The sequence below is a fragment of the Mixophyes fleayi genome, chromosome 1 (genome assembly GCF_038048845.1).
Source record: "Mixophyes fleayi isolate aMixFle1 chromosome 1, aMixFle1.hap1, whole genome shotgun sequence".
Lineage (NCBI taxonomy): Eukaryota > Metazoa > Chordata > Amphibia > Anura > Limnodynastidae > Mixophyes > Mixophyes fleayi.
The window spans coordinates 145,308,052-145,331,666 of record NC_134402.1 but is presented as its reverse complement, the minus strand read 5'-3'; the positions used below and the strand labels follow the sequence as shown (position 1 = coordinate 145,331,666).

The following is a 23,615-nucleotide window of genomic DNA, read 5'->3' as shown; positions in this document are numbered from 1 at the left end:
ATTAATATGACATCAATCTGTTTTCATACTGCTGAGTTTCTCTGGCAGCATCACAGTAGTGTTCATATAAACCAGTATGAAACTACTCTTGCTGAGACTTTTAATGCTCCTCTTATTTTTTTATTTTCTTCAGGAGATATCATGGGGGAAACTGTGCTTGGCATCTTGCAACATTCAGAGATTGGATCCCTTATCTCTGTTCCTTCTGGCTGTCCAGAACAGGTCATGATCAGTACCACTTCCAATGTTATTTTGACTCGGTATTTAGATGCCAATAAGAAATGGGACATTGTTGGAGCTGAGAAGAGAAGCAAAGCAATTGATAATATTAAGCAAGGTATAGTCAGTTTCTCATGTAATTCATTATCATATCATAGCACTGTATGCACATTGCTGTGTAAAACTGTAATTGTGGTTATGTGTTGGAATACTTAATGTTAAATACTACCCCATTCATACTGCACCAAAAACCTGGGTTTTGTCGGGGCAAGCCCAGACGACCTGAGTCGAGGTGCAGTATGAATGATCCCAGGTCTAAACCCGGGTCTTTTGGTGGGGGTACTGCCCGGGTCTGCCACAGCCTGCATTATGAATGGTGCGACCCAGCTTTTTCAACCCGAGTCTCACCAGACACAATGTTTAAGTAAAAAAAAACAAGCAAAAAAAAACAAGAGGAGCCAATCAGAGCTCCTCTTGTGATGTTGCCATGGAGACCCCGGGCAGACCCGTGTTCAGTATGAACGAGGTCTACCCGGGAATTTGACTCCGTGGGAACCTCTGACCCCTCTGTCCCCCGGCAATGTCCCGGGTTCATATACCCAGGATATTGCCTGGGCGGCAGTATGAAAGTGGTATAATTGTGCATGTCCCTTGTAAAAATTGATTTCATATTCAGTGCCTGGCTTAAGCTGTGGAAATAAATGTTTTATTGATGTTTTAACTGTGCAATTAGAATAATGTACAGATCTGCATTAGATATCAAAATTAACTGCCTATTCTGTTTTAATATTGATCACAGTGGTTATAATAAAAGAGCAGATTAATATTTATGGCAGCCATAAATCTGTGTAGATTCTCCTTCCAGCTTAAGTAGAGACAGGTAAAAAACACACCCCAGATGGTTTGAAATACCCCTTTCTCACCAAAATCCTGGGTCAGACACGGGATAATGAACATGGTTTTGATCCGTGTCATAACCCTTCACACCACACTTTGGTCCTGGGTACATCCTGTGGCGATGTCTTTCACACTGAACCCATGTCCGCCCTGCATTATTAGGTTGAGAATTTTAAAAGGGGACATCAGAGGCTCATATAGATGGCATAGCAGGCTGTTATAGATAAATAAGAAAAGTGGGCATGACTGCGTTGCTGTAATCATGGCCGATGAGAGATATAAGTAGCCACTGGGCAGTATGGAGTTCCTGTATTATTGTGGATTCCTTCTGTTTCTGGATGGGAATGACAGCTTAATGCAGCTGGTTCCAGTCTGTAATCTGGCCCATTGTTATTTCCGCAGGACAAGGGTTGAATTTTTGGCTGAGAGGGCTAAAACTCGACGCCAATACTTACAAAGGAGGAGAGTGTTTATGTTGTTCACAATTGGCACCATACTCAAATTCAGCACTACGACAAACAGAAGAATGTGGGTCAGAGAACAACATCATGGACAAGCTTCCTGTTCTACTGTGGAAGGTTTTGATAGCGCGCAGAGTATGACACACTTTCACATGTTGCGTGCAACATTTGACTATTTGCTAGAACTCATCACCCCAGCTCTAGCAAAGTAAATGACAAGCTACAATAAACCCATTGAACCAAGTAGAGACTTGCCATTGTGTTGTGGTATGCAACCCAGGGAAAATACGGCACAATTTCTTTTTTGTTCGGAGTAGGGTGTTACGTCTACTGGAAATACCTTAGTCGGTATTAGCGCCCACATTCCCAGGCCGTGGAATCTAAAGGCCCTCCCGGTATTCTCCACGAATCGCCGCAAGGCAGGATGGTTTTAGTAGGTAAGGATATGGGACTATGCGATGGATGGTCAAAGATAGGATAAAACAAGCAGGATAAATTAGTAGAGGTAAACTGCACTAGCCGTGAAATCCTGACGGGTCTCAGCGAGACTCCACATCCGAGGTGCTGGAGGAGTAAAGAGGAGAGTCCAAAGGTATAGCCGGGTCTGTAATCAGCCGGTTCAGCAGTGCCAGGAGTAGAGCTGGAGAATAGCCAGAGGACAGGAGCCGGGTCGATACACAGTAATCAGCCGGGTCAGCAGTGCCAGGGGTTTGAGCAGGAGAATAGCCAAAGGTCAAGAGCCGGGTCAGTACACAGTAATCAGCCGGGTAGCAGTGCCAGGGATGGATTGAGCAGGAGAATAGCCAAAGGACAATAGCCGGGTCGGTACACAGTAATCAGCCGGGTAGCAGTGCCAGGGATAGAGCAGGAGAATAGCCAAAGGATAAAAGCCGGGTCGGTACACAGTAATCTGCAGGTTAAGCACAAAGAATATGAGGAGGGAGCACAACAAGGAGAAGGAGCCAGACGCAGAGATAACCTGTTGCTCTGACACAGATAGTGTGTCAGAGCGGCCAGAAAAAGGAGAGATTTGAATTCACCGCCCAGTGGATCATGTGACCGCAGCCAAGACTGCCCAGAAGCACGGAGCATCGGCTGATCAGCAAGTCAGGTAAGAATTCCTAACAGTACCCCCCGCACCCTTACGGATGGCCTCCGGACAGCCTATAAGTTTTTTGAGGGAATTTGACGTGAAATCTCCTTAATAAGCTTGGAGCATGAAGGTCTCTTGCAGGGATCCATAACCCTCCCAATCAACCAGGAATTGTAAAGAACCTCTGGAAATGTGAGAGTTTCGAATCTCCTTGACCTCATATTCCCGATTTTGCGTGGAAATTGCAGCAGGCGGTTTCTTAGAAGAGGAGAATTTGTTAATAAGTGGATTCAGGGCCAGATTTACCGCTAGGCAACCTAGGCACCTGCCTAGGGCCTAGCGGTGTCGGGGGGCCCAGCAGGGGACACCGGAGCAATTTAAAAAATAAATAAATAAAAAAAAATTAGGCCCCTCCCCCGACTCACGGCACCCCCCGTGGGGGGGGGGGTGCCGCGAGTCGGGGGAGGGGGGTCTGGTGCTCCACAATCAAATGCATTGGTGGTCAGTGGTTAGGAACAGGCAGCCAATCGCTAGGCTGCCTGTTTCTGTGCAGCAGACAGGAAGCAGGACGTCTTCACTTCCTGTCTGCTAATCTGAGGAGCAGAGGAGCGACACTGGCAAGCACTACTCAACTACAGGTAAGTGAGGGGGAACCTGCCCTGCATATCTATAGGGAGGGGGAACCTGCCCTGCCCTGCATATCTATAGGGAGGGGGGGGGGAACCTGCCCTGCATATCTATAGGGAGGGGGGGGGAAACCTGCCCTGCATATCTATAGGGAGGGGGGGGGGAACCTGCCCTGCATATCTATAGGAAGGGGGGGGAACCTGCCCTGCATATCTATAGAGGGGGGGGGACCTGCCCTGCATATCTATAGGGAGGGGGGGGGGAACCTGCCCTGCGTATCTATAGGGAGGGGGGGGGGAACCTGCCCTGCGTATCTATAGGGAGGGGGGGGAACCTGCCCTGCATATCTATAGGGAGGAGGGGGGGAACCTGCCCTGCATATCTATAGGGAGGGGGGGGAAACCTGCCCTGCATATCTATAGGGAGGGGGGCCCTGCCCTGCATATCTATAGGGAGGGGGGGGGAACCTGCCCTGCATATCTATAGGGATGGGGGGGAACCTGCCCTGCATATCTATAGGGATGGGGGGGGAACCTGCCCTGCATATCTATAGGGAGGGGGGGGGAACCTGACCTGCATATCTGTAGGGAGGGGGGGAACCTGCCCTGCATATCTATAGGGAGGGGGGGGGGTGAACCTGCCCTGCATATCTATAGGGAGGGGGGGGAACCTGCCCTGCCCTGCCCTGCCCTGCATATCTATAGGGAGGGGGGGGGGAACCTGCCCTGCATATCTATAGAGTGGGAGGGGGGGCTGCCATGAAAATCTATAGGGAGGGCGAAAGGTTGATATGTGTGAAGGAGGGCAGAGGAAGGGGGGCTGATATATGTGACTGGGGGAGTTTTGATGTGATGGGGGGATAGCTACCGAGTGGAGGTAAGGAAAATAGCTGCAGGGGGGATGGATGCAGGGTGGGAGGTAAGGAAAATGGCTGTATGGGGGGGTTAAAGAAAATGGCTGCAGCAGGGGTTAAGGAAAATGGCTGGGGGGGGTTAAGGAAAATGGCTGCAGGGGTTATTTAAAAAATAGAGCAGATTTGGAGGGCATAATCTCATGATTGTGTGGTGGTCACATGGATGCTCTCTGTGGTCTCAGCAATCACTAGAATACTAAATATTAGTGAGATTGGGCTGGTAGAGGTTTGTATTTGATTGACCACAAATATTTAGATATTGCTTATATATGCCTGTACAATGGGGTACTTTTAGCTGGCCATAATGGGGTGTTTTGTTTTAACTAAAGGGCCTAATCATTCAGGGTTTGTTCACATTTTGCATTATAATAAATTTTTGCTTTTTCAAAACAGGACGCCAACATTCCAGAAGCCAGTGAGAGGATAACAAAATTGCAAGAGAGAAGGTAAGAGACAACGGCACAATCTGTCTAAATTTGAATGCTGGAGAATACACCTGAACATTCATATTCAGGAGTGTTCCTATACACATATATATTCGGGGGGGGGGGGGGGGGGCGCTGCAGCCGTATTAGCCTTGGGCTGCCAGAACCCTTGATCAGGCCGTGTGTGTGTGTATGGCCACTGTCTGTGTGTATTGTCTGTGTGTGTGTGTGTTTGTGTGGCCACTGTCTGTGTGTATTATGTGTGTGTGTGAGGGGCCACTGCGTGCGTGTATTATGTGTGTGTGAGGGGCCACTGCGTGCGTGTATTATGTGTGTGCGAGGGGCCACTGTGTGTGTGAAGGGGGGGGGCACCAAACCAATATCTTGCCTAGGGCCCCATGAGGTGTAAATCCGGCTCTTAGTGGATTGATAACTTCGGAGATCTTGAAGGGACCAATTAAACAAGGAGTGATTTCCTGGAAGGAACTAACAGACAAAGATCCACGTAGACAGCCATACCTTCTCACCAGGGAAAAGTAAGGGCGACAGTCTTCTTCTTTTGTCAAAAACTTTTTTACTAGTGGCAGAGTACTGGAACAGTCTGCGTCTAATTAGATCCCACCTAGAGGAAAAATCTTGAAAAAGGGAATCTACTGCAGGGACTCCGGACATGGGTAAGTCATTAAATGGAGGAATTTTAGGATGAAATCCTTGGAGAGCAAAAAAGGGAGAAACCGAGATGGAATTGTGAGAGTGATTATTATGGGCAAATTCCGCCCAAGGTAACAGATCAACCCACTCGTCATGTTTAGCCGAAATAAAGCATCTAAAGAATTTTTCAAGTTCTTGGTTGGTCCTCTCAGTGAGGCCATTAGTCTAAGGATGGTAGGCAGACAACATTATCCCGCAGACACAAGAAAATGCCCTCCAAAATCTTGCCACAAACTGAGTTCCATGGTCTGAGACAATCGCATCCAGACAACCGTGAAGACGGAATACCTCATTTACGAATAGTTGCTCCAGAACGGGGGCAGAAAGTAGACCTTTCAAAGGTAGAAAGTGAGTAGTCCGAGAAAAGCGGTGATGACCCATACCACGGTGAAACCTTTGGAAGGGGGTAAATCTGTTATAAAATCCATGGAGAGATGACTCCATGGACGTTCCGGAATAGGTAATGGCTGCAAAAACCCGTAGGGAGCTTGTCGAGGAACCATATTCTAAGCAGAAGTGGACCATGCTGCAACAAAATCCTGTACATCCGAATGTACAGAAGGCCACCAATAATTACGTGAAACAAATTCTGTCATTTTCTTGATACCCAAATGACCGTAAAATCAAGAGGCATGGGCCCACTTGAGGAGCTTGGACCAAAGATGAGGAGGAACGAAGGTCTTCTCACGAGGAATTGCCAGGTGAGTAGGAGTGGTAGTCACAATACATTCTGGATCCAAGATAGACCTAGGGGAATCCTCTACTGCATCCGTAGAGTCGAAGGAACGAGAGAGTGCAGCCGCTTTCTTATTTCTTGAGACTGGCCTAAAAGTGATGATCATATCGAAGCAGGAATTTGATGGCAAGGAGTTCCCTGTCCCCAATACCATAATTCCTCTCTGCAGCAGATAGTCTCCGGGAAAAGAAACCACTCGGAGAAAATTTCCCAGAGGAGTTTTTCTGTGATAAGATAGCCCCAACTCCAACAGAGGATGCATCCACCTCAAGAAAAAAAAGGAAAGGTGGGATCCGGTTGATGTAAGATAGGGGCAGAGGTGAAGGCTCTTTTTAAGGAAGTAAAAGCTTCCACAGCCTCAGGTGGCCAAAGTTTCGCATTGGCGGACTTCTTGGTCAAGGCGGTAATGGGTGCAATCATGGAAGAGAACCCTTTGATGAACTGCCTGTAGTAGTTGGAGAACCTGATGAAACTCTGGACCGCCTTAAGTTCCATAGGCTGAGGCCACTCCAAAACTGCCTTCAATTTCTCGGAGTCCATGCACATACCAGAACCAGAAACCACATGACCTAGAAAGGGAAGACGATCCTTCTTGAAGATACATTTATCCAAATTGCAGAATAGGTGATGTAGCCATAGACGTTCAAGCACCAGGGAGACATGTTTACGATGCGAAGTGATGTCAGGAGAGAGAATATCAAGATATCATCCAGGTAAATTACCACAAAAAGATAAAGGATATCCCGGAAAATTTTGTTGATGAAATTTTGGAACACTGCGGGGGCATTACAGAGCCCAAAGGACATAACCAAGTATTCAAAATGTCCATCGTGAGTGTTAAAAGCTGTTTTCCATTTGTCTCCTTGCTTGATGCGAATTAAGTTGTAGGCACCCCTGAGGTCTAATTTGGAGAAGATAGAAGCCCCCTTTATTCTATCAAAGAGCTCCGAAATCAAAGGCAAGGGATATTTGTTTTTCACAGTAATGGTGTTAAGACCACGGTAGTCTATACAGGGTCGCAGTCCACCATCCTTCTTTTTAACAAAGAAGAACCCGGCCCCCACAGGAGAGGAGGATCTCCTAATAAAGCCCCGTTTTAAGTTTTCTTTAATATAAATGGACACGGAGTTGGACTCAGGTAAGGACAATGGATAGACCTGTCCTCTGGGCGGCAATTTATCCGGCAGCAGTTCAATACAGCAATCCCAAGGTCTGTGAGGAGGTAACTTGGAAGCCTCTTTCTCACAAAATACATCCAAAGATGAACTATAGTGGAAAGGATCACGAGAATGTTTGAGGAGAAGTGCTTCCTTCAAGGGGCCTCTTAATCTTAGGAAGAGATCGAAAATGAGAGCAGAACCCCAGGCAAGAACTTCAGGCTTGTGCCAATCCAAAGTGGGGGAATGTAATCTGAGCCAGGGAAGACCGCGTACCAGAGGATTAATAGCCTCCGGAATGGCTAGCAAGGAAATAGTCTCAGTGTGCAAAGCTCCAATGCAAAGGGATAGTTTAACTGTACGCTTCTTAATGGATCCTCCTGTAATTTGGCTTCCATCAATAGCCGTGATGGCGATAGGAGGGTCCGAGTGTAGAGTAGGTAAAGATAATTTTTCAACGGTACCTGTGCTTATGAAGTTCCCTGCTGCCCCAGAATCGATGAGTGCGGGAAAGGAGAGCTGTTTATCAGTGAATAATAGAACGACCTGAACAGAGAAGCTGGAATCGACTGAAGAAGAAATGAAAACACCTAACCTGACTTCTCCATTGTTGGTTAGGCTTGGTCGTTTCCCGGTCGTTTGATACAATTACTTAGCAGGTGTCCTGGTTTCCCGCAGTACAGGCACAAACGATTCTTAAATCGCCTCTCCCTCTCCTCCTGAGAGAGGCACGCTCTACCTAATTGCATGGGTTCTGCTACTGGTACCACATGGCTCTGAAAATGGGGGGCCATACGAAAGCCAGGGCGGCGGGAACACTCATTCTCCTGGGAGTGTTCACGGAAGTGAATGTCAATCTGGTTACACAAAGAAACTAATGCGTCCAAAGAAGTTGGGAGTTCAAGACCTGCTAATTCGTCCTTGATGCGCTCGGACAACCCTTGCCAGAAGGTGGCCACAAGGGCCTCGTTGTTCCAGCGAAGTTCAGCCGCCACGGTACGAAATTGGAGAGCGTACTGGCCTGGGCAGCACAGTGGCGAAGTGGTAGCACTTCTGCCTCACAGCGCTAGGGTCATGAGTTCAATTCCCGACCACGGCCTTATCTGTGCGGAGTTTGTATGTTCTCCCTGTGATTGCGTGGGTTTCCTCCGGGTGCTCCGGTTTCCTCCCACACTCCAAAAACATACTAGTAGGTTAATTGGTTGCTATCAAAATTGACCCTAGTCTCTACCTGTCTGTCTGTCTCCCTCTCTATGTGTGTGAGTGTGTGTCTATATTAGGGAATTTAGACTGTAAGCTCCAATGGGGCAGGGACAGATGTGAATGAGTTCTCTGTACAGCGCTGCGGAGTCAGTGGCGCTATATAAATAAATGATGATGATGATGGCCTAAGGTAAGAGTGCCCTGGCGAATGCGGAGAATACCAGAAGCAGCGCTGGATACCCGTCCTGATTCATCAAAAATACGTCTGAAGGTCTCCAGAAAGGTGGCACAGTTATGTAATGTAGGGTCATTATGCTCCCATAGAGGAGATGCCCAAGCAAGGGCTTGACCGGACAATAGGGAGATGATGTAAGCCAATTTAGTCTTCTTTGTAGGAAAGTTCCATGGCTGAAGTTCAAATTGGATGGCACACTGATTTAGAAATCCACGGCAGGCTTTAGGGTCCCCATCAAATTTGGGAGGATTAGGGATGTGAAGCTGAGAAGCTGCCGGTGCAGGAGCGGCAGAACTACCCTGGGGGGGGGGGGGAATAGGTTGAGGAGGTGCTTTCAGAGGTTGCATAACCGTTAGGACAATTTGAAGAAGAAAGGCAAATGGGGTTGGACAGGGCTGAGTTGCCAAATACAACATTGCATAAATTATAATCTGGCCACACCATACAGCCATTGCCACTTTTCTTTTCGTTGTGATCATCAACTTTGCTGTATTGCTTCCTGAGGGACTGGAGTTTGTTGACAACTTGCAGCTGTGAGCACTTGATCCCCCGGTCACTCAGTATATTTGCAATGTTCCCATAAATAGTTGCATCCTTCAGTGTACCAGTAATTAGTTTTTTATTTCCTGTTCCCCTCTGACATCCAGTAGCTCTTGTACTTCAGCAACCTGCCAATTTTCCACCCCTTTCGTTCTGCAGCATGTAGACAACATCATCAGAGAGCGATTCTGATCCACCAAAGAGTTGCTTTTAACAGAACCTGGGTAGAATAACCCAGGAAAACCTTTCATACCGCAGCGAATCAAGCACCAACACAGGAATAACTGGTCACGACCAGGGTTGACCAATTCACACTGACACATTACCTAGGCTATTCTCAGACCTAAGACTCAGTGTGAAAGGGGTATAAGGTAGCTCTTCCTTTTCAACAATGTCTTTGAGTGATTTCTCAAGCTTTTTCCTGAAAAATATTAACAAAACCACATGGCCACATAGCCACATGGGTGGGTAATTGGGGTGACATGGAGTATTTAAAGGAATTATCATTAAGCATAATCCGTTCTTTTCCTCTTCAATCCTCCATGGCAGACATAACCCTGGTATGCACCAAAGGAATACAATGGGGAGGGCCACACACTATTCAAGTTAATGCAGTTTTCTTTCAGGTACTTTCAGGTTTTTGGCTGTGGACAAAAAGATGACAGCATGACCTCCTGATTAATGTGGAATATAGTCACTACATTAAGTAGAATTTTTACATTGTCCCATAGAGCTACAAAGGGTCTGATGGAGGGACAAAACTTCTTCATTGCTTTGAAGCCTACTACATTGTACAGGCGATGCCTCCTTAAATTACCAGGTTAACAGCAGGAAACATAGTGTGCACCTTGAAAGTGACACCATCGCTGGCTGCCGAGTTCTTCATTCGTCGGCAGTGTTTGAGGTCTGTCTTCCAAGTTATCAGTATTAGCAGTTTGTTGGGGAATACACCTCCGTTGTATTCCTGTCGGGGTATCCGTTGTCGGGGTTAGCATCATCATTAATGCGTACCCAACCCACTGACATCATTACTGGTAGGAGCAAGACAGAGAGAATATTTAGTCCCCTTCTCATGCCTCTACTCCAGGCAGTTAGTCACTGTGGCTCCAATGCACTGACTACAGAAAGGAAAAAAGGTGATTCACGTAAGATCTCTTCCTCTGTCCCCAGGAAGATGGTGTCAATTGAGTTGAAATTCTCTCATAGCCTCATGGTTAAATAACCCCACTCACTCTCCTCCACTTGAAAATCCCCATAGATATGATGAGTAAAAAAAACATGACTATAGACAGTAAATATTTATAACAGTATATTGGAAGCACATTGCCAGCTGAGCTATCATTGTTGGCTGATTTACAAACATCTTACGTTAATGCTATTTTTTGTGTGGGCAGAACATTTTGGCAAGCCAACCACTGGAAAAGTGTGCTCATCTCTTACAAATATGTTCTAATTCAAGTAATATTTTGTAGGTTTGTTAAGATTGTGGAGTATGATGTTAACTACATTGAGGTTCAGTATAGATGCTATAAATGAGCTACAATAGTACAACATAATATGATTAACACTAATCATACTCGAATAAACCTATCTATCTAATATAATGTGATAAGCATCATATATAATACAAGAATACATAAATATCTAATGTGTGTGTTTTTGTTTTGAACCAGGTTACATGAGTCAGTTGATTCATCGGCTGTCTGACTACTCTTTTCAGAATAGCACATGGTAAGAGCTAGTTCTTTATCCGTTGATTCCTTATCTAAGAACCCTTTACAAAGCAGGAATTCTGCAGTGAATATAGGGCGCACATATTATTGAAACCACAATGAAAAGTCAGTTCAGATTGCATGTACATAATAATAATAATAACTTTCATTTCAGGGTATTTATACAGTTCTGAATTAAAGTTGTTTTTTTTTCCTTAAATGTGCCAATATGTCACATAACATGGTGCATGTATACCTATTTTCAGGTTTGAAAAATGCGCATTGTAAATATAAGTATAAAAGGTTTCTTTAATGCCATGTCCACTATCACTTTACGGCAATTCCTTTAACATAATTCTCCTAAATTACTGAGGGTGAGGGGACAAGGTGCTTTCATAAATTTGGTTTTTTTAAGTAGGCAATAATGCCCCTATACCTGCATTTTCTAATATAAAGTGTTCAAGAAAGTTTACGTTCAATTGCAGCCACCCCTGAGGATATGTAGAAAGTTAAGATCCTTTGTGCGGGTAAACTGGCTCTATGCTAGTGCAGGAATGTCCCACAAAGGTGCACTCTTCACCCCTTAAGCTCATTTAAATACTTAATTCTGCAAAAAGAAGTCTCACAAGCCCATGATTGTACTTATGTCACATTGCGCAAAGTGATATGTAATTTCAAAGATAAATACAGCAGTATTTTAAAAATGTAATGCGTATTAATTTAGTATCATATATATATTGTGTGTATAAATTATAATATATTGATATTTAGTGAGATATGTTACTATTCGCAGATAAAGCTTGACCAGGCTGAATGGATATAAATTCTAATCTCCTTATCAGATTTGTAGACAAACTCCCTGTAATTTCTATTGAGAACTTGGGCTAGATTTACTAAACTGCGGGTTTGAAGAAGTGGAGATGTTGCCTATAGCAACCAATCAGATTCTAGCTTTCATTTTGTAGAATGCACTAAATAAATGACAGCTAGTATCTGATTGGTTGCTAAGGCAACATATCCACTTTTTCAAACCCGTCGTTTAGTAAATATACCCCCTTATGGGGAGAATATAATTATTTGAAATTCTATCAAAAAATATGCTTATTCTTTTTATATACTAAATTTCTCTTATTTGGCAATACAAATAAGGTTCAGTTATATTGCAATTGTACAAATATTCAAGGATGTACTAGTTTCAGATAGGAGAGGAGACAGACAAGATCAAAAGAACAGACAATATTTAGACTTCACTAAAAGCCTTTGTTATGCTCCATGTGCCTCATGTAGAGTTAAACGTAATTACCACTGTATAGTGCAAAATATACCTTTCTGCACTGTCTGTGTAGGAAACTGTCATATGTCTGTCGGATTTGTACAACCATCCATGTATAAACATATATTATTGCACATAAGACCAAGGGATGACTCGGTACTGGTGAGCACATTGTGTTCTATGTAAAATAGGAGCCGATATAGGTGAAGACCATATGTGGGTCTATAGGTTTATTGGGATGTTGATGACAAATGTTCTATAATTACAAGCTTAACCTTATGCAGATTAGTCCGGCCCAGGTATTGGCTAACCAGTTGCAGGTATTGACCCAGTTAGTGCAGGGTTTATCCACTAGGGAAACTGCTCAGGAGGAACTATCCAGTCAGCCTCAGATAGCGCCATCAGGGGTTGTAGAACCTAAAGTGCACCTCCTTGACTGGTTCAATGGGGACTGGAAAACGTTAAAATTTTTTAATGAAAGTTGTAAAATGGTAGTTTAAACTCAGGAATGGGACAGAAAATAAATTGAATAATTATTTTCATTACTCTAGGGTAATTCCCAGTCTTGGACACCAGTCTTGAGCCTCATAATTGAGCATTTAATTTTGTAGATTATTTTTTTGAGCAGTGTTGCAATATGATGATCCCGAACTCAGCAGAGAATAACCTCTGTTTCCTAAGACAATTATGCAGACTTATAGAATCTTATTGTGCTTAGTTCAGGAAGTGGTCGGCTGAATATGGTTGGAATGATCCAGCTCTAAAAGTCCATTTGGCAGGGTCTATAAGAGCAGGTTAAATATTTCCTGTTGCAATGTCAAACTTCTCATAGTTTGGTGACCTTAATTTGAATATCCATCAAGAATGGTAGACATATTTATGAAGATATCAGGGTAATGGTCCCTCAACATAAATTTAAATAAAATACAATTAAATAAATAACCTAGGCAAATAGTGGGTGAGATACGCATCTTTTTTTATTATATATATTTATATCACACACTTGCAAAAACAGTACACACAATATGTAACACTATGCTTCATTAACAGGGGGTTCACAGACCTGCACAATACACACTCTATTTCTTACCAGCATCTTTGCCTTAAGCTCTTTGATGCATCCTAATTACAATTGCATCCAGTACTTGTCCTGGTTGCTGAGCCATGCTCTTCATTTAGCTACCAATGTAGCAGGAATAAGGTCCTATGGCATCCCCACTTTGAGTGGTTTCAAACATTGACCAAGTCCACAGAGGTTTCAGAACACATATGCACTCAAACTTGCATCGCCCTGCAACCAGGAGTGAGACTGAGCCCTCACTCTGAATCAGTGTTCTCCTATTCTAAAAAGCAAATTCAATTTTGTTTTCACTTCACTACATTTGCTCTTCCCTTCCCCACTTGGTTCACTTACAGCAGCACCCTACCTCAGGAATGTGCTAATAAAGATGCTCCTTAAGAGATAGACTAATTAACATGGCATTTAACTGTGTATAGATTTCTATTACAAAACTGCCAATACATCAATACAATTACTGCATTACAATATACTAATACTAAGGATAACGTGGCATCATTTTAGAATTTGTACAATAGAAAATACAATATAAAAAGCATGTATACAAGGTTAATACAATACAATACATGCAATATTAAACCCAGTTTTGGATAAGAATGGGTGTTCAGCAGACTAGACTCCTGACATCCCCCATCTCATCACAGCATTATAGACAGGAGACTAGAACGTGATTACTATTTTACAGTATCCTCCTATAATTGTCCTGCAATGGAGACTATGGAGCTTGAGACTTTCATTTGGTTGTCAACTCTGAAGAAACAGAGTCGAAGATTTCTAGGCCTCTGCCTTTTCTGTGTAGAAAAGGAACATTACACATATTCCTGCCTTAAGAGGCTAGGAAATGACAGGGCAGACTTGTGTACAAGGAACACATCTAGGTCCACAGCTATTACCTTGCACACAGAACAAATTGCTATTGCCTGTCAAGGTAACCTTTAGAGAGTTGTCAGCTGACAATCCTGCTTTCATTGATAATGGTTCACCAGGAAATTCCATGAACATGATATTAGTCCAGACTTTAACCATACCTCTATACTACTTGAGTTGTGTATTGAATGTTCTATTGGTTTTTATAATCACCCAGTAATGTCATATATTGGTTCATTGCATCAGTCACTTTGTACCCCATATATTGGCATTGCTATTTACATTACATTCTGGACACAGAGTGAATATTCTTGTAAATATAGTGATAGAGGCTCTTAGTTTCCTTCTAGATTTTGGAGAGTGTTTTATATAAATTAGATATTGTCCTCAGAGCGAGGGACATCCCCAGCTTATATATATGATCGCCAGTTATAAGTCATTTGCTGTAGGGCTAATAACCGAGCATGGTTTGGTGTCCTGTTTGGGTTTGCTATTTTCTGTACCGATTGGAATGCCAGACGGAAATCCAGCAGATTCCACCATGGAACTAGGTGAGGAGAAAAAAAAGGGGTTAAGGAGGGAATTGTGGGGTGTCTTTGTTTAGAATTAAGATATTTTTTTCTACAGTGTCTGTGTATTTTTTAACATTTTGTAAAGGTGCACGACAGGTCACAGCAGGTCCTGGATACCATGCTGGCCCTTTTCGTATTACATATGGCTACATGCCCTGGCAACCATGGGTATGCTGGCACTAATAGCAGTGCAAGCACCAGCATACCCATACTCTTTAAGGTGTCTAGAGCATCATTTTATCAGTAGTGCACCATGGAAAAATTATCAGTTTAATTTTACTTCTTAACCCACACCCACCGCCCAGGGGCGTGGGAATAAGCCTAGTGCTTTCCGTCCAGGGCATGCATTTTATAGGAAAGGGAGGGCAGTTCATGCTGAACAATGATTTAGGAATGGTTGGAACTACAACAGGGGGACCCCATGCTGCCGGTTTTAGTGCCACCAGCCTTGGCTAGCATAGCCTAGTGCTGGATATGCAATTCCGGCTTTTTGTCACCCTGATTTTGCTACCAGAATAGACTTACTCAAATGAAGTTTGCATATTATGCATACTTGCAGGTATCTCAGATTTACGCATAGCCCCCAAGCGTCTTGCTCTCACTGTCTTGGAAGTATAAAGTCTGCAAGAAAAGAAGTAGCTTTAAGATATACATTCACTGCATTTTAGGTGATAAGAAAGTCCCAGTTTTCCAACCCAAACAATGCCCCAATCTGTCCTGTTTCAGCTCATCAGAAGGAATTATGGCAAAATAAGCATTGACAGATTTCATATGGAAAAAAGGGGACAGTCCAAGGAAAACCAATGACGATTGGGAGCTCTAATTTAGCCTCACAAAATACCAGATAGCCCACATATCTACTATTTTTTGTTTGAAATGTCAAAATATTATAGCCGCATATTACCCCATATATCATGTAGTCACATAGGACTCCATATATTATAACCTCATACCCATCTATGTTACTCACCCCAATTTAGGTAGCCGGGGTGGTCCGTGGTGGTCTTTGGTCCAGGGTACAGCATAGGAAACAGCAAAGAAACTATACTGCTTCTTTCCTCCTTCCCTTGATCCCAGACTCAACTCCTTTAAAAAGAATAGACCACTGTATTGTAGTTAGCTGATAGTGATGGCACATGAGACTGGAGTTTGCAGATCTGGCTGCAGAACTCTATGCATTATACTTATCTGGGATGGATACACTATGTTAGAATCTTCAGTGAGTACCAAGAGATGGTACTAGTAAGGCAGCATATCTCATAAGCTTTTTTTTCTGACAATATTGGTTGCTTATATATACCATTTTATTTTTCTATACCTCCTAATTAACACACATTTCTATGTGCATTATCAGCAGAAACTGGTATATGAGGTCTATGGCTGCCACCTTTTCTAGGGACATTTGTTTTTTATGCTCTTGCCCCATCAATAACATTGGCAGAGAGTCCATTTTTTAACTGGCCAGGCTGGTAAAATGACCATATAGAAACATATTACATGTCAATTACAATCTAAAGGGAATCAAGATTGAAAACAATTGACTGAATATGATAGTGGCAGACAAAGAAGTGTCAAGCATAGATGAATTTAAATTGTTTTTAATTTTTTGGTGTGTTTTATGCAGCTTCCAATATTTAGTTATAGCAGATGTCAGTGCTTGACATTGTATTGTTTTTTATACATTATTCTCCACAATTTGCTAATAACTTTATTTTCTTCTAGGTTAACTGCATATGTGGTGAAAATATTTGCTCTGGCTAGCACTTTGGTGCATATTGACACAAATATGCTTTGTAATAGTTCTAAATGGCTGGTTACAAAACAAAATAATGATGGAGAATTTATGGAACATGGGGAGGTATATTCGAAACAAATGCAGGTAAGACATTTAGGTCGGCGTTCAAAGTCACATTTTGAAATAAAACTATGTGTGTTGTGACAATGACTGTGTTATTTTTGTTGCATAAAGTAGTGGTGCTCAAACCGAGTCCTCAAGGGCTACCAACAGGTCATGTTTTCAGGATTTCTGTCTGTAGAATTAGGTGGGATAATTACTGACCCAGAAAAATAGATTAACTCACCTGTGCATGATTGAAGAAAATTGAAAGGATGAAATGTTGATAGCTCTTGAGGACTGGGCTTGGACACCCCTTTTCTAAAGAATAATATTAATTCTATTTCTGCCTTCAAAATTTTAAACTAAAGAACTACAGTCATGCTAAAGTCAGCAGCCATGTTGCTTTGACTACTGTAATCAATTGTTTATACGCTGAGAATTTTTATGGGAACAGTTCCTAAAAAAACATGCTATGGATGTGCTTATTATGTGCAAAGTGGACAATTTGTATTTGCACAAACAGAAATGTATTGAACTCATAGTTAACATTTTGTAAATTGATTTTTAATATCAGAAAACAAGGACATGTAATTCATATCACAGGTTACAACATTATCACAGTTACTAAAACACATGGCAAGTAGTAAAACCACAAGATCTAGTAATGTTCACACTTGTTTTAGATAAATATTAGCTTGGGAGTAAGTCCGACAGCAATAACAGGATCCAGTTAGAGACAGATTAAGTTACATCACCTTTAGTGCGATTAGTGCTGACAAAAAAATTACTGATTAGCCTTTATATCAGCTGCCCAACTGCTAACAATGAATAGTGGACAAAAACAGTAATATTCCCAGTATTGCACACTAGGCATGCCAATGTCCACAATAAGACCTTTGGTATATACAATGGGCCTCATGTAAAGTAGGCTGCAATTTTGTGGCCTAAATGTAAGAATAAAATTACAACCCAAAAATTGTGCCTAACGTGTTTTGAGTTGCATATATCCTAATACATGTGGTGGGTATCGGGTTAATGTGTTAAAGTGTTCAAATAATTACGTTTCTTGAACTACCAGCAAGCCCTAGCAGCTATTTGAGCTAGCATAAAAAAAGGAACACAAATGAATGACAAGGAGCCAGTATGCAAATAACCTGTGATTGGCTGGAGCATGAGAAAACTTCTTTGATTGGCTATATGCATATTGAGCCCTCATGAAAGCAGGCTCACTGGTAATACTAGCTATCCTCAGGTCTTGTGCACAGTGTTAATCCATATTTACAATCAAATGAGAGAAATAGACTTTGTCAGACAAGCAGTATATGAACCAGCTCAGATGATCAGCAGACAAAATTGTAATCTAATAGACAGTCAAAGATTAGAGTCCGAAACAGGCAGATTATATTAAAACAATACTGTGAGACCAGGTCTGGACTTAATTTAATGGTTTTAGGTATGCAAGTTTCTGGTTAAGTGCTGGTTATACATTGTGGGACTTATTTAGGAGCAAAACAAAAGAAAGGAGCACATTTGCACCTGTTCAAAACCATGTTGCACTGTAAGGGGGGAGGCAAATTCAAAATGTGCGTACAGATTTGGGAGGGAGTTGGGAGGGAGTTGGGAGGGGGCATGTTTACATACAAAAAAAAAACCACTTGCATTACAACTGCTTTGCTCCTATTTCTAAATTAGGCTCTGTGGGCCTGATTCATCTTCGAACGCAACCTGCATGCAAGTTGTGTTTTTAAAACGAACACGCAAGTTGAGCGTATGTGCGGCTATCTTCAAATACAAGTGGATCTCAAGATAGGATTCCATTTGAATCTGAATATAAGTACACCCCCGCCCCCTCTCCGACATCTAAGACTGCCGGCGGCTGCACACTATGTGCAGGTCCGCTCGGCAGTGACAGTGTGCTGTCCCGCGCTCCGATCGATATATATATATATATATATATATATATATATATATATATATATATATATATATATATATATATATATATATATATATATATTAATATATAATCACTTTTGTTTTACATATATATATATATATATATATATATATATATATATATATATATATGGGGCCCCCTTAACTTAACTTAAGTCTGATCCCCTTCTCTTCTTTTTTCCCTCGCTGAGTCTCTCTGTTCTGCGCTCCTCCGTGCTGTGCTTGCAGTGAATGTCAGGCGTGACATTACGCTCGACATTCACTCCGAGCACAGCACGGAAGAGGGGACCAGGGAGGGAGCCAGATCGCCACCTGACCACCTGATCTGAACGGTCAGGTGACCGCAAAAGGTAAGTTTTTTTTGTTTGTTTGTTTTTCTTGTTTTGTTTTATTTTTACAGGATTTTTTTTTACAGCAGTCCTGCCTTGGGCCCCCTTTCCCCCTGGGCCCCCGGGCACCTGCCCATCGTGCCCAGTCGGACAGACGGCCATGGTACTAGTAATTCTGCAGCATTATCTAAAACATTGGATAGTCTTTCTAGATTCCTTCCAAAATGTAATTTACCTGAACGTGGAAAAATACCCTTAATCATACTATCAGGTCCCAGTAGTGCATACAGTACCTTCCAACTTGACTCATTTCTCTTGGGATGCATTAACTTACTGCACCGTTTTACTCCTATCTCAGCTGACTTTACTTGGTCTGAATTAAAATATTGATGGTTAAAGGATGCACTTTAAGATCAATAACTTATGTAAGCCCAGGAACCCAGCACTTACATGATGGGGAGGGGTTTGTCCATGGAGGTTACTGACAAGAGGGAGGAGTTACCAGCAGTAGGGAGCAGTGTAACAAAGCCTCAGATGCTACAAACAAAAATTCACCTGAAATGTGATAAGCCAGGAAATAACATCAGAGCTGAATGAAATTCTGGGCTTTGGTGCCAGGGTCTCAGGCAGAGAAAAAGATGCATGACAGAGAGGCAGAGGAGGAAGTAGGTTTGACCACAGTTGGGCCAACAGCCATACCCAGATGAGCCCCCTACGAGTGTCTGTAAGTTTGCTAAGCCTGCAAAATAAAAAACACTGTCAGGATTGTTGGAGATATACTTGCAAGATTGGACCACAGTGGCTGCTAACCTCCAATGTTGATGATTCCCATTAACTAGTCTCAATGAATACAGGAATACATGTGACAATATTTATTTATTTACGGCACGTAGTTGACAGACCGCAGAGGGATGGCGTTGATACACCAGGATGCTTCACCCCTAATGAAATGTCAATGGATATAAATTTAGGAGGTCCATGCAATTTATCTGCTTGGACCTGAAACACACTAATGCCCAGTAGTTTAGGATTGGGGCAGCTACTGCTGCGGTTACAGATGGGTTTTCCATTGCAGTGTTAAAGCACTTAGGTTGATGGAAGTTCGATGCCTCCTAGACATATATCAGGTCTACTGACTTTGTGTACACAATTTCCTGTGGTTAGTCCCCATGGGGGTGAACTCTGGTTGGTTCCCCCTAACTAAATTTAATTTCCATGCGCTATTCCAGCATTCCTTGAAGTTTGTGGATCTAGACCCGGCCCTCTACGGCACCCATTCATTTTGCATTGGTGTAGCTACTGCTACAGCCAAAGAGAACCCTTCCATCGCTGTGATTAAGTCCAGGTGGAAGTCGGATGACTATAAGACATACATTAGTGCGAAGAGGAAATGGTTGCATCACGGTCATTCTTCCTTCTCTCCTCCTTCAGTAACCCAGGGCTTTGCTGCTTGTTGCTTTTAGCGAGGGCAAGAAGGGATTTTTCCTATTTTCTCCCCGGGTCCAGTGCTGATTAGCTACTTGCCTCTGGGGTTTTATAGGTTTTTCCTTCAAATGGGTTACCGCTCTCTTTACCCTTCCCATGGGTTGCTTTCCCACCCAGGTGCGGTGGTTGATACGGTTTTGACTGGGATTTGATGTAACTTTTTTTGTTTTAGGCATGCTTGGCAGGAAGATCTGGATATGGATGGTAGGTCACTTTTACCTGTACTGGGCATCCAAAGACAGTTTGGCCAATGATTGGTCCACCTTCTCCCAGCCGGTGGAAGTGAGAAGGTTGGGTAGGAGGGTTTGTGTTGGGCCTCCCTTATCTGGTCATACACCTGGGGGGGTAATGACTTAAGTAAGGGCAAATCTTTGGATTTGTTAATCTCCATTAGGGAGGATCTGCTTGCCATACATTCCAAATGGCCAGTGGTAAGACTGTGCTGGTCTGATGTTATTCCCAGGCTCTCCCGGAGTGTGATATAGCTATTAATAGAGCAGCTATATTGGAAGCTGAGGGGGGTGGGGGTTAGTTGGGTCACTTGGTGGTGGGCTGTTTGTCCGTTAAAGGACTGCAGCTTTGACAGGAAAGCTTTTGTAGTCAGCGACTAATATATCTGATGCTATCGCTGATTGACTGCAGGTCACTGCCCCTTTTGAAGTAATGTGACATCAAGATATACATAGCATTAACCCTCCTTCTGTTTTATTTGCCTTAGAACAACTACCAAATGTCTGTGAACGATAACTGCTAGCAAACTACTCATATTTTGCTTTCTTAGTTATGTAAGTCACTCTAGGCCTTTGAGCCTCAGATGTCTTCACAGCTGACACAGTTTATGAAAAGCAGACAACAATAAAGCATGCTGTATATTTAGGAGTCCTGGAGCTAGTCAGAGAAACAAAGAGCATGTACAGCACTTGAATACTTAAGCTACTGGGAATGACAGAGAGCACAGTCAGTGTAAGAACTGTGAATGTGAGTGTCTTTCAACCAGTCAGGAGATTAGAGAGAATTTGCTACTAATACAGAAAGTGGGAGATGAGAAGAACATTACAACCGAAAAGTCACCAGTCTCACAGAGCAGACTGACATAATAACAGACAGAGCTTTCTCACATACAGGCAAGGCTGCAAGTTTGGCGAAGAAGGCTGTCAGTCTGTCAGGCAGGGCTGCAAGCCAATTAGAGCTAGCTGCAAGACTATCAGAAGGGAATAACAATTCCAAAGAGGAGTCTGCTATATTAAGAGCTTAGCCTGCTAAGGGTCCTGTACAAGCTGACAAAAAATCTGTGGGAGCCCAGGTCCTGTCCAGTAAGAAAGAGATAGCAAGATACCTGCCCAGAAAAGCAGAAAGCAATACACAGAGAGAAATGAGAATCCAGACACCCAACCAGTCCTTAGAGTCCAGAAGCATTCCAATTGTCTGCTGTTTGTGTTGCTTCATTCATGCCTTATTATGAGGAGAATAACTGGAGGACATTCCAGGTCTTTGATTCGAGTTCAGAGCACCTTACTAGTTTCCAGAGTAGGCTAGTGTTCTCTGCATTTGTGAGTCATCTGCCTAACACTACACTGCACCACACCCAGAGTGATTTACCCATGTGACGTTCTGCTTGAGGCACAGGTACTGCCTTGCATTGTCCTACACTGTTGGGACTACTCCGGCCTCACCTAGCCTTACCATATATTTAGTAGTGACCATTGCTTAAGGAACTACACCTAGTTACATATTTTGAGGAACAGTACCTGTTTGCTATGTGTGTTGATTTTCCAGTTACCCCACACACTGAGCATACCACCACTCATAACGAACTTGTCTCACATTAACGCTAACACTACTCAGAAACTATAACCCCTATTATCATTGCTTTCTATACCTTGCAAGGTATTCTGCTTACATAGGCTTTCTTGAGACTATACTATTCACCTTAGCCTGATACAGGTAGTTACATTGCTATTACTGTACTGCGCTCTTCAAGAGTGGTGCACACTTTAGTCTAGAACATTGTACATTTGTGTTATTTTGTTGATTTAGGGTGAAAATATGTAGGAAATTACAGAGTGCAATCCTGCTTCATTACTACGTCGTACTACTCCCAATAGAGAAGCCTGAAGTAATGTGATATAGTTGAACAGTTTCATTTCCTTTCATACGCTGTGTACATTACCATGTTCAAACAGTTTTTTTAATTTTTCCCATTTTTTTTGTTTGTAAAACAAACCATTTACTCACACCAGCCACTATTTATAAGGTGTCTGGTCACAGGTTACAAGCCATTATCCTAATAAATAAGCCGAGTGGCTTATACCCTTTTTATGTAAGTGTGTGTTCTTGCAAGTGTTTTTTAGGGAGTAAGGAAGGGTTTCCCAGGTCGACCCTGGGTGGATCTTGAAAGGACCCACAGCCTGAAAGTGAGATGGGTATATGCATTGAGGCATGAGCCACACCTAATTCAGCTCAGAATAATTCAATAGGGGATAAAGTGGATAAACTAGGAGTAAAGCACTGTGCCCAAAGAGAAATGGGTCATATTGACAGGTATTGTAACAAAGTTTCATTAGCTGCTATTCCAAGTTGTACCACATGATCCCTTCTATTTCCTAAATAGGCCACATCTCCAAGTTTGTTTAATTCCTGATTGGAGCTGGAGTATGGGGAACAGTAGTTAGTGTTAACTTTGATAATCACATTACTTACATTGGCATTAGGCTGGAACAGAGAATGAAGAATCCATACCAGTGACCGTTTTTGTGTCTTGAAGTCTGTTACAGTCTTGTCTGTATCTCTGTTAAAATGTTTTGTTTTTTAATTAAACCTGTATTTTTAAGGGGCAGTGTGCCACCTGAGTACAATAAAAAGGATCAGCAAGGAACTCCTGTGTGACTTCTAATATCCTTAAATAGTATTTCTCAGTAGCGATACATTATGCCATCATATAATGTAAGGATATTTGTACATCACATATTAACAATCATTATCTCTAAACCATATTGTGTTCTCGCCTCTTTAGGGTGGATATAGAGAATATGAATCCTCCCTTACTGCATTTGTTCTTATTGCACTAGCTGAAGTCAAAAACAAATGCAAAGATAAAGTAAGTACTAAAACAAAGAAATTTGACTTCCAGAGTCAGTTTTATGGAAATGAAATATGGCAGTTTTGTTTGCTGAAATGCAAAGTGGAATCTACCAACCTACCAAATATCATACTGCTCAATTATGTCCTGTTCTCGTAAACTTTCTAAATTGTGAGCTCTGTGTGCTCAGCATTGAGGACACCATTAATC

At 42.6% G+C, this 23,615-nt stretch overlaps 1 protein-coding gene across 1 annotated transcript in view; it reads left to right on the top strand.

The window, feature by feature from the left end:
• The window catches only part of LOC142143522 (complement C3-like), a 183,812-nt gene that overhangs the window by 106,432 nt on the left and 53,765 nt on the right, over positions 1-23,615 (top strand). Inside the window, exons 24-27 of the mRNA XM_075201418.1 lie at positions 134-337; positions 10,891-10,948; positions 16,442-16,598; positions 23,340-23,423. Of these exons, the coding sequence (XP_075057519.1) occupies positions 134-337; positions 10,891-10,948; positions 16,442-16,598; positions 23,340-23,423 (503 nt within the window). The remainder of the gene's footprint in view (positions 1-133; positions 338-10,890; positions 10,949-16,441; positions 16,599-23,339; positions 23,424-23,615) is intronic.